This window comes from Panicum virgatum, chromosome 4K, assembly GCF_016808335.1.
Source record: "Panicum virgatum strain AP13 chromosome 4K, P.virgatum_v5, whole genome shotgun sequence".
Lineage (NCBI taxonomy): Eukaryota > Viridiplantae > Streptophyta > Magnoliopsida > Poales > Poaceae > Panicum > Panicum virgatum.
The window spans coordinates 29,713,984-29,729,194 of NC_053139.1; the positions used below are offsets into that span (position 1 = coordinate 29,713,984).

Consider the following 15,211-nt stretch of genomic DNA (forward strand, 5'->3'; position numbering starts at 1 on the left):
GGCTTATTTGAGTAGGTTGTCATGACTTTTGATTTGAAAAATGCCGGTGCTACTTATCAAAGAGCTATGAATTTGATTTTCCATGATTTACTTGGTGTTATATTGGAGTTTTACATTGATGATATTGTAATTAAATTGGCCGGTTTGGGAAATCATTTGGCTGATTTAAGGTTGGCTCTTGAAAGAATGCGTCGGTATGGTTTGAAGATAAATCCACTCAAATGTGCTTTTGGAGTATCAGCTGAGAAGTTCTTGGGCTTTATTATTCATGAGAAAGGCATAGAGATTGAGCCAAAGCGAGTTGAAGCCATGAAGCGTGTTGAGGCTCCAACTTGTAAGAAAGATTTGCAGAAATTCATGGGCAAGGTGAATTACTTGAGAAGATTTATATTTAACTTGTCCGGGAAGATTGATTCTTTTACTCCTATTCTTCGGTTAAAAGATGAAGCCGAATTTACTTGGGGGGCAGAACAGCAAGAGTCATTTGAGAAGATTAAGAATTTTTTGTCTTCACCGCCAGTGGTTAAGGCGCCTAGGAGAGGGGTTCCTTTCAGGCTTTATGTTGCTGTAGAAGATAAAATTATTAGTGCTGTTTTGACTTAAGAGACCGAAGGAAAGGAGTATATTATCACTTATTTGAGCCGACGTGTAACACCCATATTTTCAAATTAGGAGCCTAAATAAATTTAATTAGGTTTTCTGTAGGTTCGATAAGGTTTTATTTATTTTATCTCGAATTTAGAGCATTTATCGCAAGCTTAAATAAAATATTTAGCCATAAAATAAATGTAAGGAAAATAGGTTTGTGCATCTCATGCTGCTTTGCATCTTTTATTTGTTTGGTGTTCAATTTAAATTTGAATCCTTGTGTTTGAATTTAAATTGAAAGAGTTGAATCGTTTCAGAAAATGAAAAGGCTTTTCTCTTTCTCCTTCGCTTTCAGCCCAAACCGGCCGAACTCTTTTTTTCTCCCTTCTCCCTTTTCGTTTTCTGTTCCGCGGCCCGTTTCCCTCACGCGCCGGCCCATCTCCCGGCCAGCCTGCTCCAGCCTTCCTTTCCCGGGACTCTCCCCGAGTCCGAGCGCCGCTCGCCCCCCCCCCCCCCCCCCCCGCAGCTTCGTGGCCCGCACGCCAAGGGCCGCGCTCCGCCCTATATAAGCGCCGCCCCGCACCCCCGTGGAACCCCAACCCGAAGCCGTAGCCGCCGCCTTCGCAAAACCTAGCTCTCGCCGCCATTGTTGAGCCAGAGCTCGGAGTTCTCCGCGACGCCGCCGTTCCGACGCGTCCCCGTCGACTTCAAGCCCTCCAGGAGCTCCGCACCGAGGTAGTGAAGCACGCAGGCTTGTTTTTCCCCTCTCCCTTGCTCTGTTTCGCCCGGGAGAGCTCTCCGTCGCCGCCGACCCGCCATGCGCCGCAGCGAGCTCCGCTCGGTCCGTACTAGCCCGCGCCGCTGCCCTAGATGAGTTGCCCGCGCCGTGCGCTAGCTCCTAGTGCAAACCGTGCTCGAATCCGAGCCTCGGACGGCCATCTACGACGAAGTCCGGTGAACCGCCGCCACGCGCCACCGCTTTGCTCGCCGCCGGTCTCCCAGCTTCGCCGCCGGTTCGCCCCAATCCACCTCAACCGTCCGATCTAGATCGGGTGGCCCAGATCCAATCCAACCCCAAGTCAAACCTAGTCAAGATCGGCCAACCGAGGAATTTTTGCTAAAGAGCCCTCCAGTTTTTCCAAAATAAACCCGCCATCCTCTGCAGTTGAAAAGTATTTACGACAAAGCCCTTTTCTTTTATGTTTTAGCCCCGGAGTATAAGGTTTAATTAAGTTTTAGCCCTTGGAACTTGTTTTAGCCATAACTTTCTTGTTTTAGATCCGTTTTTGATGATTCTTGCGCTCACACGATCGTTGCAACGAGTAGAATAGTTTAGTAATCTTGTTTTGTTCTGTTCATGTTGTTTGGTGTACTGTTTCTTATCTTTTGCAATTGTTTGCTTGTATGTGCGTGTGCGATGCGATAGACGATCCGCAGTTCGAGGAGCAATAGCAAGATCAAGACTTCGGAGGACCAGACCAGCAGCAGTTTGAGGAAGGCAAGTGGACCCTTGATCATGTTTTTGACCCATGAAATCACCAAATCTATCACACTTACTTTTATGTACATGCATGTATCTATAATATGATGGGAACCGAGTTAAGGACATGCCTAGTATTGTTTACCTTATTCCTTGATCAACTTGGGTTTATTTTTTCATGTTGGGTAGCTATGCTAGTCGCTTTACCTTGGTTATGGGTGGATAATGTTAATACAAATGCTATACTTGTTTACTTCATGTTCATGATGGCTTAATGTTGTTAATCAAGATCATATGTGTTATTTGGAACATGGAGAACCACCCAAAAAAATAGTGCAACCACAATATCATATGGCTCTGGTCTTGGCTAAGTAACTAGATGATCTATATGTCGTGCCTGGGGCGTTTGATTGGTGGATTTTCGGGTTATTGTGTTTTGAGGAGCGGGTGAATGAAGCTTCGTCTTCTGAGGCACCGCAGAAAGCAAGAGACCAGTGCATACATATAGTGATTCTTTGGAAAAGCCTCGTAGTGAATCCCTAGCCACTCACCAAAGGAAGTGTTTAAGGGCTTTGCAAACCCGGGCGACATGGGAAACACGAGTTGTGGGTAAAGTGTACAACCTCTGCAGAGTGTAAAACTGATATATCAGCCGTGCTCACGGTCACGAGCGGCTTGGACCCTCACATGATAATTGAACTTGAAGTTGATCTAAATCGATGCTCTAACTTATGGTTATGTTGCTTATCTTCATATATGCTTATCTTATGGGTTTAATGGTATATACTTATATCTAGTTAATGCTTGCTAATAAAATATGATCAACTAAAATTGCTGAGTGCAATTAGCCGTGTCAGCTATTCCTTGAATTAGTCTTGCATATATTATAGTTGTTTCCTACCACTTGTTGAGTATCAACCATAAGTGTACTCACCCTTGCATACTTACTGCTCAGACCATAATAACAACTGTCCGGAGTATCCAGAAGACTTCGAGGATTTCTAGGTGTATGTCTCCCAGTCATCTGCCTGTTCTGAAGAAGATTCCACTGCTACTCTATAGACGTTTACTTATTCGCTTAAGACATTCAGTTTTGTAATAAAGTCTTTAATACTCTCTTTACGCTTGCACTCGTTGTGATATTCACTTTATGGTCAATCATATGTGTGTAAACTGATCCTGGCGCACATGTGAGATGCATTCGGTTTGCCTTCATGAACTAGGTGTGACACGACGGCTTATTGATGCGGAAACAAGATATACATTTATTGAAAAGTTGTGCTTATCTTTATATTATGCTTGTACCAAGTCGAGGCATTACTTGTTATCTAGTACATGCATAGTTACTTGTCAAGCCGATGTTATTAAGGATATGTTACAAAAGCCGATTTTGAGTGGGAGAATCGGAAAATGGGCTTATGCACTTGTAGAATATAATTTGGCCTATGAGTCTTTGAAATCCGTATGAGGCCAGATTGTAGCGGACTTTATTGTTGAACATCGGATTAATGATGAACATAATTTGGAAGTCGGCTATATTAGTTGTACACTATGGAAGTTATATTTTGATGGATCAGTTTGTGATGATGGGAGATGAGTTGGCATTGGTAATGTTCTTATCTCTCCAAGTGGTGCTGCTTTTGAGTTATCAAATCAATTAGAAGAATTTTACACGAACAATCAAGTTGAAAATGAAGCACTTCTATTTGGCTTGGAATTTTTGCAATCCATGGGCGTGAGGCATGTTGAAGCCTTTGGAGATTCGCTCCTGGTGGTGCAACAAGTATCCAAGGTATGCCAATGTTATAATGGAGCTTTAAATGCATATCTTTACAAATGCCTTGATATTATCTCTTGCTTTAATGAATTCATAATTCGATATATTCCAAGGGAAGAGAATGAAAAGACTAATGCTCTGGCTCAATAAGTATTTGGCTATAATGTTACAAAGAAATATTTTAACATTAGAAAGCCGATGCGAATTAAAGCCGAGTCACTGGTTCTGGACGAATCGGTCCGACCGGTCGCTGAGACCGGTCTGACCGGTCCAGAGACCGATCTGACCACTGAGGGCGGCGTGAACAGCAGTTCGGCTGAAATTCCTTATCAAAGGGTTGAGGCCGAAGTGCAAGATTGGAGGGTGCCTATCATATCATATTTGAAGGATCCTGGTCGTGGTGCATAGAGAAATATTCAGCGTTTAGCATTTAAATATATTTTGGTTGGCGATGAGCTTTATCGTCAGACCGCCGATGATATTCTTCTCAAATGTTTGGGGACCGACCAGGCCCATGTTGCTATGGGAGAAGTATATGAAGGCATCTGTGGTACACATCAATCAGCTCCTAAAATGAAGTGGTTGCTTAGGAGAGCCGGTTTTTATTGGCCAAGTATGATTTTGGATTGCTTTAGATATTATAAAGGATGTGAAGAATGTCAGCGGTTTGGTGATATTCAGTTGGTGCCTGCTGCATTGTTGCATCCTATTATTAAGCCTTGGCCGTTCAGAGGATGGGGCTTGGATTTCATTGGTCAAATTAATCCTCCTTTTTCAAAGGGGCATCGCTTCGTGTTGGTAGCAACGGATTATTTTACGAAATGGACCGAAGCAGTACCTTTGAAGAATATGACACATAGAGAGATAATTGAGTTCATTACGGAGCATATTATTCATAGATTCGGCATTCCTCAACCTTTGACAACGGATCAAGGTTCGTCGTTTGTTTCAAATGAGGTACAAGAATTTGCCGAATCTTACAAAATCAAGATACTCAATTCATCTCCATATTATGCTCAGGCCAATGGTCAGGCCAAGTCTAGTAACAAAATTTTGATAAGGCTCATCAAGAAAAAGATATAAGAGAATCCCAGGAGGTGGCATGAGGTTTCATCCAAAGCATTATGGGCTCATCGCATATCTAGACATGGTGCTACTAAGGTTACTCCTTTTGAGCTTGTTTATGGTCAAGAGGCCGTTGTACCTGTTGAGGTAAATCTGGACACTTATAGATTGGCTAAACAAAATGACCTTTCCGCTGTTGATTATCATGACTTGATGAAGGATAATATTGAGGAAATAAGCGACAAGCAGTTGCAAGCTTTGAAGAAAATTGAGAGAGACAAACTTCGGGTGGCTAGAGCTTACAACAAGAAGGTAAGGCCTAAATCTTTTCAAGTTGGTGAGCTGGTTTTGAAGACAATTCTGCCTCTTGGGACAAAGAGCAATAAGTTTGGTAAGTGGTCGCCATGTTGAGAAGGTCCATACAAGATTGTCAAAGTTATCTTGGGGAATTCTTATATGGTGGAGACGGTGCAAGGAGAACGTCTACCTAGAGCGCTGAATGGAAGATACTTGAAGAAATACTACCCAAGTGTTTGGCAAGACGCTTGAATATGAAGACAACCGGTATTTGGATATCGCCCCTAGCATTATTTTTAGGCCAGTACTAGAGTTGTAATTTTGTATCATTAGAGCATGTTTAGGTACTTACTTTTTGGCTTGCATAGCTCACCAAAAGGCAAGGGGGGCATATGTTGGAGGCTAAAATTGGCAATAACCGAGGCCGGCCGGTCTGACCGGTCGGGCAGACCGGTCTAGACCTGTAATCCGAGTAGGGTTAGGGTTTTGTATTAAGAGTCCTATTGTAACCCGATTTGGAAGGGGTACATCCTCCCCGGCCTATAAATATAAAGGCTGCGGCCGATTGAGGGTTTTCTAACCACAATCGAATCAAAACAATCTCTTTTACCCTTTTACTCAAACCCTAATCTTTTTCAACCCCTTTGTTGTTCTTTGCTCGTCTCTACGGCGTTCAAGGCTGCGGCATTTGCTGGAACCCCATGTGGTGGAGGTGATTCCCTGCTGTGGAGCTCTTGAAGGTGGGGGCAATGTACGGTGAGCTCCAGTTTGTGCAATGGTGGGGCAACACACGGCTGTGCGGCAAACTCTGTCGGTAGTGATTTCAAGAGGTCAGGGACCGACCGGACCGAGACAGTCGTGATGAGGATTATAGCCAACATAGTCACCGCAACCTTTCTTAAGGTCACTTGTGACCTATCACAAGTAGGCAAGTTACTAGCTAAGGGCATTTTAGATTTGTTGCAGATGGACTTTTCATTTGTTTCAGGAGCTAAATGTTGCGGATTGTTTTGTTAGTTTGTTCGTGATGTTGCAATAGTTTGTAATGGATGTTTAGCAACAAGTTCATAAGGTGGAGGAGGAGGCACACGAGCTCAGCAGTCAGCATGGTCAGTATTTCCTTTTCTTATGTTCGATAAAGTGTGAGGAACCGCCCAAATTATCTCGACTAAACCGGGTTATCGTCCATTGATCAACCCAGCTTAAGCGAAATAATCCCGGTAATCCCCAGTATGCGTCTCGAGCATCGCCCAGGAACAACTCGCATACCATTGTTCACATCATAGCAACCATCACAAGGATACATATGAGAGAAGAAATCTACAGTTGTGATTATAAGTCTTAATTATTTTACAAAACTCATGAATTTAACTATAACATGAGCAACTATACATAAGGGTTTTCAGCAATTCAACTTTCTTTACAAACTAAGATGTATCTTAGGTCTAGGTGGATATTCTATCATGTTTTCCTAAAGTCAGAGGTAAAATGCAGCGGAAAATTAGAAAGTATTAAATAGCAATAATGATGTCCTTGCCCAAGACACCACTTGCATAAGCTTTGAGCAACTTCCACCATCCATCCACATTGCCAGCTCCGGCGGGATGAACGTGGCCAGCACTTCTTAAAAGAAAATCTGCAAAACAACTTAACGGCAACACCGTAAGTACACTTCATACTTGTTGGGCTTATCCATAATACTATACATTTGGTAGATGTATGAGGCTTGTCAAATTTTAACATTTATATATAAAATGTGAGCATAATTTATCAAGTTAATAAGCAAAAGATATGGCATCTATTATTCCTAGATCAAGCACCAATACAATTGCATAAGTAAAGTGATCAAGTAAATATCCATGAGCTCAATCTTCCATGAACTCCATCACAAGACTCTACATTGGAGCGAACCTCAGAGAGCGTGCTCAATGACCGAGAGCGCGGCTATTGCAATATATTAAAAACTCTGCAGGGGTGTACAACTTTTCCCACACGAGAATAAGACCAACGACCATATCCACGGCCAAGGATAAGTGTTGATTCATGCCTCAACCTTTCACACAAACACAACCGGCTATGAGCGAACGGTCAGGAAGGACAAGTGCACCAGAATCACCGATCACACTCCATCACAACTCGCACCGAATCCGATCAAGGCAAGGTGTGACTCATGTTAGTTGGCTTACCGTCCCATTATTAACCATGTGGTTTGTACGGAAAAGTTCTCAAGAGACCGGCGACCAAAGAGACGGTCCTTAACCAACTCAAACAAGTCTAAGCCACTTGGATTCCACTCCCAACATGGCCCTACCATACTTGCTCAAGTTTAGATCCATCATTCATACCTTGCTCATGTTTTAATCTTTCTCATCTACTCAAGTATATTTAGGCAAACACTCTCTATAGCTCGCGAGTGATGGTGACCTTGCCATCTCTCGACTTCTACCGTAAGCTAAGCATGGCTAAGCAAGTTAATTCGAGAAGTCTAAACATGCATATTTCACCTAGTATAAGTTATTCTAGAGCTAGAAGGGAAACATGCCAAGTGGGTTCTACACATATCAAATGAACTAGATAGGGTTAAGCCCATGCACAAGCAATAATTTATAATAGCAAATTAAGATTCAAAAGTAAGGTTTGAGATACATAGGTGCCTGCCTTGGTACTCCGCAACCGCGACACTCCGGAACGTCATTCTCTAAGAAAGGAGATAAATGCATGAATTAGAAAGGATGCCATGAACGCATATGCTTTATGAGGTGCAATGACTTATGAGAGAGAGGGTAACATGATTTTAGGCCATAAAGCAAACAATTAAAAGAGGTAATCCGGGTACACAATATTGCATAGAGTGAAGATGCAAAACAATTATTCATACATTTGCACGCACACTACAAAACAAGTTGTAACATAAGGATGACATCAAAACTAGTTGTGCTATTATTAGTTGTCATATAAATTAAGAATAAATGACTCACACAACATCAAACATCAACCAAGGAAGTTAGTTCAGGATTGGTATCCACAAAGAGTACTAGAACATGCTTATACAAGTTAATACACTAGCATGTCCAATTTTAGACAACTCAAGAATTGAAGGGTGTCTGATAGCAACATTACATCTTAGCTATGACAGAATCATCATTATACAAAAGAGAAGTGAGCAAATCATGTTCTACTTAATTAATACAAGCATCATAATTATAAGTTATATCATGAAATTTTATAATCATCAAATATATCACATTTATCTTTAATTAACCAAGGGAAGATGATAGCTCTCATGAGTACAATTGATTCGCTAGACCTTTTATTGCAAGTGAACTAGTTTTAGTACAAGCCTATATAAATTAACATCCCTCTTATGAACATCTAATGAAAGCTAACATTTATCAAAAACATATCATGGCCACGGCTAACTAACAAGATTCATTTCATGATTTTAGAAGAGCATCATAACTAATTAACCATGTATGCATTCAACTAGGTAGCAAGCTCTTAATTAATAAATTAGAAACTTTATGATTATATAACTAGTTAAAATGTGCTATTAATTTTAGACAGTAGATAAAGGTTGAGCAAAGTAAACAAAATTGGATTCACAATTTTAGAAGCACATATGTATTTATTATCCATTTACTAGTTAACTAGCTCTAAACAAATATAGATTAAACTGTACCAATCTACAAACAATTCATACAAAACAACATGTGTAATGGATAGTACACATCATAAGGAAGCTAGCAAAATTGGTTTCATAATTTTTGGACTAGCAGAGAATTAATTATGTAATTAATATGATAAACACATATTAAATAAACAGGGAAAATAATATAATTATTTTGGGAGCAAACATATTTTTAACAGGTAGATAACATAAAAAAAAACCAACAGAATTTGTTTCACATCAATCGGAGCTATATTCAATTTCATACGAATTATGCAAGATGATGCATGCTTATGCACTAAAACAAACAAGTATCCTACTGTGCTGCTACAGTACCCACGGACCGTCCAGCCCGGAGGGGCGGACCGTCCACCGTACAAGCTCGGGATGAGTTCTAGAAACGACATGATTTTGTGTGGAATTTGGAAGTAAACTGCAAACCGTCCGGGGCTGAATCGCGGATTGTCCACCGAAGAAAATTCTGGGGACGTGTTTTGTGCAGAGGCTCGGTCTTTGAGGCCATGACTCGCGGACTGTCCGACCGTAGGTCACGTACCGTCCGCTTGTCGGCCGAGGCTCACCGGAGAGGTCGCCGGCGGAGGCACCAGCAACGGTTTCGAGTGCGTTTTGTTCCTATGAGTTTCTAAGGATATGAGAAACTTGTTTTGGGCACTAGATTTGACATGCATGAGGTTTATGAAGCTCTAGGTCATCAATGGTGAAAAGTTGTGAAAAGTCATGGATGGACTAGGGAGCTTGAATGAGGGCACAAGAAGAAAGGGAAACGGTGAGAGGAGCTCACCGGCGACGTGTAGAGCACGAGCAAAGGGCCACTTATTGGAGTAGAGCGGCATCGGTGTAGTAGATTAGGTCGAGTTCATCCTTGTGGGCTTGGGGAAGATGAAGAAGAAGCTTGGGGATGGCCTTCTCCTAGGTCTCCTGCGATGAAGAGATGGTCGAGGTGGTGGAGAAGCTTGCCGGCGTCGTCCTTCACTGGTCCTCCATCGAACTCCGGTGAAGATGTGGTGGATTTGATGAGAAGTGAGTTCTTCCTCCATGGCTTGGTTAGGGAAGAGAGCAAGGGAGAGGAGAGGAGTGTTCCGTTGTGAAGAGAGCAACAGGAAAGGGAGGAGGCGCTGGGTGGGGTGGGGGTCGTGTGGAGTTAGGTGGGACACATGGTGGGATACGTAGCGTAGCTTCTCTACAGAGGCGACAAGCACGGAGTCCGCAAGGGAGAAGCGGACAATCCGAAGGAGAAAGTCACGTAACATCCTGGTTATATACATAAATTTCTCTCTTTGCTTCAATCTTCAAAACTGATCTTCCAAGCTTCCAAAAATCACGCCAATTTTTATGTTGATATTAGAAATCAAGAGCAACTCATTTTGCTTGGAATTGGTAGAAAAGCTATTGTAGATTTGAAATGAAAATTCTTCCCGGAATGCTATTTTTGGGTTTTTCGACTGAGCTGTTTGGCTTCAAGATGAATTCCTAAAATCCAAGAAAAATCACCTAAATTCTAGATTTTCAAAATAGTATGTTATAGAAATAACTCCCAATATAAGTCGTATAATGAAAATGCAAGTTTCTTCACAAAGCATGAGTTTCCAATGTATCAATTCAAAATTAAATTCAAATGCATTCAAATCAAGCACAAAATTGTTCTCAAAGCTAAACAAGGTTGCTCATCATGCAATGCTTAACATGATAATTAAAGTTGGGTCGTTACATAAAGTAGTTTTTATGTTGCATTAAGTGGTTTGTTGGTGATGTTGCAATAGTTTGTAATGGGTGTTTAGCAACAAGTTCATAAGGTGGTGGAGGAGCCACACGAGCTCAACAGTCAGCATGCATGGTCAGTGCTTCATTTTCTTGTGTTGCATATAGTAATTTTTTACGTTGCATCATGTGCTTTTTGATGTTGAAAAAATACCCCTGTTAAGACCTATGAACTTTGATGTTGCATCTATTGAGTTTGCATGTTGGTAATATTTTTTTCAATGTTGCATTAACTGAGTTTGCATGTAGAGGTTATACTATTTTCATATTACAACCGGACAAATTGATGTTGCAATTACTTATTGACATGTGTTGTTGCCGTGAGAATATTTTCAGCGGAAATGTTGCATAAATTATTCTTATATGTTGCAGTGTGATCTTTTACAATGTTTAGAACTAATATTTTTTTGAATGTTGCATGCAACATGAGGCACATGTGGCGAGAAATTTCCACTGAACTTAAGTTTGTGATGGAATTTTCTCTCTGATTGTATTTGGATGTTGCACGCAACATGACCTACCACATGTTGCAGCACAAATTTTTGTACTGGTTTACCGTTCGATATCTAGCTCCTAGATTGGGCGTCCGGTCGCTAGCTGCTCCACCTACTTTTTCATTGATCAAAAAGACCACGAGAAGGGGCAGTTTCATTAAAGTTATAGAGATCATCTCGATTAGTCCATTAGAATACACTAGTAAGTTAGCCCGTGCTAACGCCACGGATAAATAAAAAAACCAAACATATTTAAGAATGCATACAGCTGTGATAAGACCAGCAGCCTGAGCAAATAGTTTGCATCTTCTCTAGTTCTCTTGCAAATCCATCTATACAATTCCACACATTGAATATGTTTTAGTTTTGATGTCAAAGAGATACGTTAAAAAATTAACTGGAACTAACATCACATGCATGGAAGAAATATGCAGAAACAAAAAAATAACAATATAATGGCCACATGTCTCGGAAAATTTCATAGGCATGGACAACTGAAAAAACATCACGTCCATAGTGCAAGTCCACCTTGACACCTGTGTAGGCCTCAGCATTTTGAAACACAACCTCTCCACCATGACACCTGTCAAGTGGAAAAGGACAGTGGAAGTTCAATGCCCACCACTCTTCAGGTTATTTTTGTTATGAATAGGATTGAAGTAGGCCCAATACAATTAAACAATTTCATAATGCATAGCCTGATAGCCAAAATTAATTATGTCTTTTCTGAATAATAAGAAACATTGCAATTGCCATAGGCTGATCATCTAGCTCCGAAAGCCAAATGAAAGAATGAAAATTACCCTCATGAAGGAATGCCATCCAAGCAGCACCGCGCTTCTCAAATGTACAGTTAGTTTCTTCCTTGAAAGGGTCAAGTAAAGTACACCAGTACTCTCATCAGGTGCTATATAGGTCTCACAGGGTATACAAAACTGAAAAATGACTGCCAATGCATTACCCTCAGGAACATAGATTTCACGTGTTAATCCTTAAGTGCTTGGACACTCTTTATAGCAGTCAATGTAAAAATATTGGTACACTATGTGCTATAGAAACCACCAAATTTAGCCTGAATGAATTATGTCCCCTCTTATGTGGTTACCACCGGTGTGGCAGCAACGACATTGCAAGGAAGCATTCTGATCGCGCCAACTTCAGAAAGTGAGTAACAAAGAAATTGCATGTCTTGTTAATAGATATCTGAGTGATAGAGGAAATCTAGCCATAAATTTAAAAGCTAAATAATTCTTGATCAATCTATCTGCCCTGCAGTTAATCAGATGCTCAAATGAAATGACAAATGGTTACTGCCAATCTAATTGGATGTGGAAGAGTAAAGAATAACAGTTGAGAGAGAAATGTTGGTACATTTCATCAAACAAGCAGCAGGTAGGCACCGGAAGCAACACAGCACATGACGAAAAAAAGTTATTTGTAATCAATACACAGCAACACATCAACGACGATGAGCAGGACGGCATTATTCCAAAGAAATAGAAAGGTTACCTCATCCTTCTGTTGAACCTCTTGCCAAAACACTGACTTCATAGCTGATGTTGCAGAAGCAACCTTGCTCCTAGCTGGTAAGAAAATGGGCAAAATCAGCATAGTGACAGCTTAAAACAATTAATGATGTTACAGACATGATAATTAGATAGACCATGCTGGTGCTAACGCTACGGTGGCATCTAGAAACAAAAATCAACCAATCAAAAGATAATATATGTTCTGATAATCGATCATGAAAAAAGAATGCCACAAAAAAAATCCATAATGTTTCTTTATCATAGCCTTGATAAGTGAAATCCTAGACTTATTATCTAAGCAATTAATTACTCACCTGCACTGACAGAAATTTAGACTTATTATCTAAGCAGTTAATTACTGTTTACCGCAACAGCTTATACAATAATTGAGATCATACCGAATTAGCAGGCATTGCTACCCAATGTAGATTAAGTCACTTACCAAGGCGTATGCTTTGATCTCTCGCAATAAATATATTGGAGCACTGAAACAAATTGAGAAGTTTCAGTTCGTGTTAATCACACGCCTTAGAAAAATATAAAAAAATCATTACATAATGCGAATCAAGCACTGCTACTGACCTTCACATCACGATCAAGCATGCAAATAATGAAGAGCCATGAGAAGCTGCACAAGCCACTTGCAGATTTTTCCAAGACATACATACATGTCTCCTCCCTCACAATGCGTACGTCTCTTCCCTCACAGTAACCTATAATAATGCAAACATAGCAACCCTGAAATGAAGAAAAAAATGAATGAGATGCATAACAAAAGTTTCTCACCAAACCGTGCAATATGTTACCATTTAATAACCTTGTTTTGACCCTCTGCCTACCTTTTCCACCCATGAATCATTGTACTCCACGATAAATGGATTCCTGACTGTCGCAATAAGCAGCATCTGCCAAAATAAACATGACATCATCTGCAAAAATTCAGAGAAACCACTTACTGAATTTTCCAAAAATCTAACAAATCAACAGCCAGCTAGCAGTTCTTGTCGGGCTTGGCAAGCTTGCACTTGACCATCTGGAACACGATGGCCGGCATACCAGGTGGCGCGAGCTGCAGCTTGAGCGGACACATCGTGGGTCAGCTTGCACTTGCCGATGTGCGCCTGGCACCTCACCTCGCCGGCGAGCGCCACCTCCACCTCGAACAGCCCCATCGTGTTCCCCCTGCCAAACTCGGCAACGCCGGCGTTCCCGAGCGCCATGTACGCGCAGCCGGCGCAGGAGTCGAGGTGGTACACCCGCGTCGCCCCCAACGTGGTCGAACCGCTGCCCGTCAAAGCTGTAGCCGGCCTCCAGCGGCTTGATGCTCTTGATGCTCATGGCCCAGTTCTGGTTGCGCACAGTGAGCGTGAGTGGGAGGTTGTAAGCGAGCGCGATGGCCGGGGAGGTGAGCAGCGTCAACCTGGTCAGCGAGGCAGCCTCGATGGCGCCGCCGCCGCGCTAGAGCCCCTAGGGGATAGCAGAACAGAGAGCAAGCGAAGGCAAAGGAGAAAGCGCGAGCGCATATCGCCGGTTGTCCATGGCACCGGCGAGGGAAGAGGATGAGGAGCAAGGGAGAGAAGGCACCCTCACCTGAGTCTGCTCGCGGCGGAGGCCTCGCATGCTGAGGGTGGGGGCGCCTGTGCCCGGGCTGCTGCGCCAGGGCTCCTCCGCTGGGGCCTCTCCCGCTGGCGCGCCACTGCGCCAGTCTGCACGAGCCGGTCCCGGGGTACAGCAGATGTGGGCCCCGCCCGCCCCCGGTCCTCTCGCCGACCGCCGGCAAGGAGGACCGGGGGGGGATTTGGCCCCAGGCAAGGTGGCGGCCGGATCCGGTGAAGGGGCGGCCAGATCCGCCAAGGTGGCAGCCGGATCTGGCGAAGGGGCGGCCGGATTTGGCCCCAGGCGACGACCGAGGTTTGGAGGCTTGGGATAACCGAGGTTGGAGGCTTGGGAAGGAGAAAGGAGGAGGGAAGGAGGCGCGCCGTGCAGGCTGCGGCACAGCTGCAGGCCGCCGCCGGCGGCCGGAGGTGGGAGGCGTCGGCGTCGAAGCCTCGGCGGCCGGCTTCACGCGGCGCCGACCGGAGGTGGGAGGCGGAGCCCGTCGAATCCGGTTCGGCCGGGTTCACCGCGTCCTCCCGCAGGCCGAAGCGGAGCCCGGTGTTTTCCAGTTCGCGGGTATCGCGCGGGAGGACGGCCGAAATTTGGCTGAAAATTAGTGCGGGACGGTGGGTTCGAACCCTGCCCGACGAGGGTGCCTGCGCGGGGGGGGGGGGGGGGGGGGGGGGGGGGCTCGTTGAGTTGAAGAGGAAGACGATCCATGTGCCATCGGCCGTTGGATCAGATCGACGCTGAGGAAGTAGTATTTTCAGCCACTGGTTTTCATAGAGTGAAGTTTCTGGGTACAGAATCTTTGGTGCGTTGCTGAAAAGATGTCTCAGCGGGGAGGAAATCCTGGGTGGACGGAGGTTTATTCAATCCTTTAGGGGGTTAAAAATTAGTGCGGGGCGGTGGGTTCGAACCCTGCCCGATGAGGGTGCC

At 43.4% G+C, this 15,211-nt stretch overlaps 1 protein-coding gene across 18 annotated transcripts; it reads right to left on the reverse strand.

Moving 5' to 3' along the window:
• Nucleotides 1-11,396: 11,396 nt before the first annotated feature.
• LOC120704756 (serine/threonine-protein kinase Nek2-like) lies at nt 11,397-14,914 on the reverse strand. 18 transcript variants are annotated; one of them, XM_039989275.1, is made up of 9 exons: nt 14,267-14,909; nt 14,097-14,143; nt 13,733-14,023; nt 13,516-13,605; nt 13,259-13,414; nt 13,119-13,161; nt 12,657-12,730; nt 11,951-12,011; nt 11,397-11,730 (listed from the first exon to the last, which is right to left on the reverse strand). In XM_039989275.1, the coding sequence occupies exons 3-9, from the start codon at nt 14,012-14,014 to the stop codon at nt 11,480-11,482; spliced, it is 957 nt and encodes a 318-aa protein (XP_039845209.1). In that variant the 5' UTR covers nt 14,015-14,023; nt 14,097-14,143; nt 14,267-14,909; the 3' UTR covers nt 11,397-11,479. The 18 variants fall into 18 exon arrangements, 17 of the variants coding, with proteins under 17 accessions (XP_039845209.1, XP_039845207.1, XP_039845208.1 ...); XM_039989273.1 differs by lacking the exon at nt 14,097-14,143 and having other exon boundaries at nt 13,516-13,581; nt 14,267-14,914; XM_039989274.1 differs by having other exon boundaries at nt 13,733-14,143; nt 14,267-14,908.
• Between the last annotated feature and the right edge of the window lie 297 nt (nt 14,915-15,211).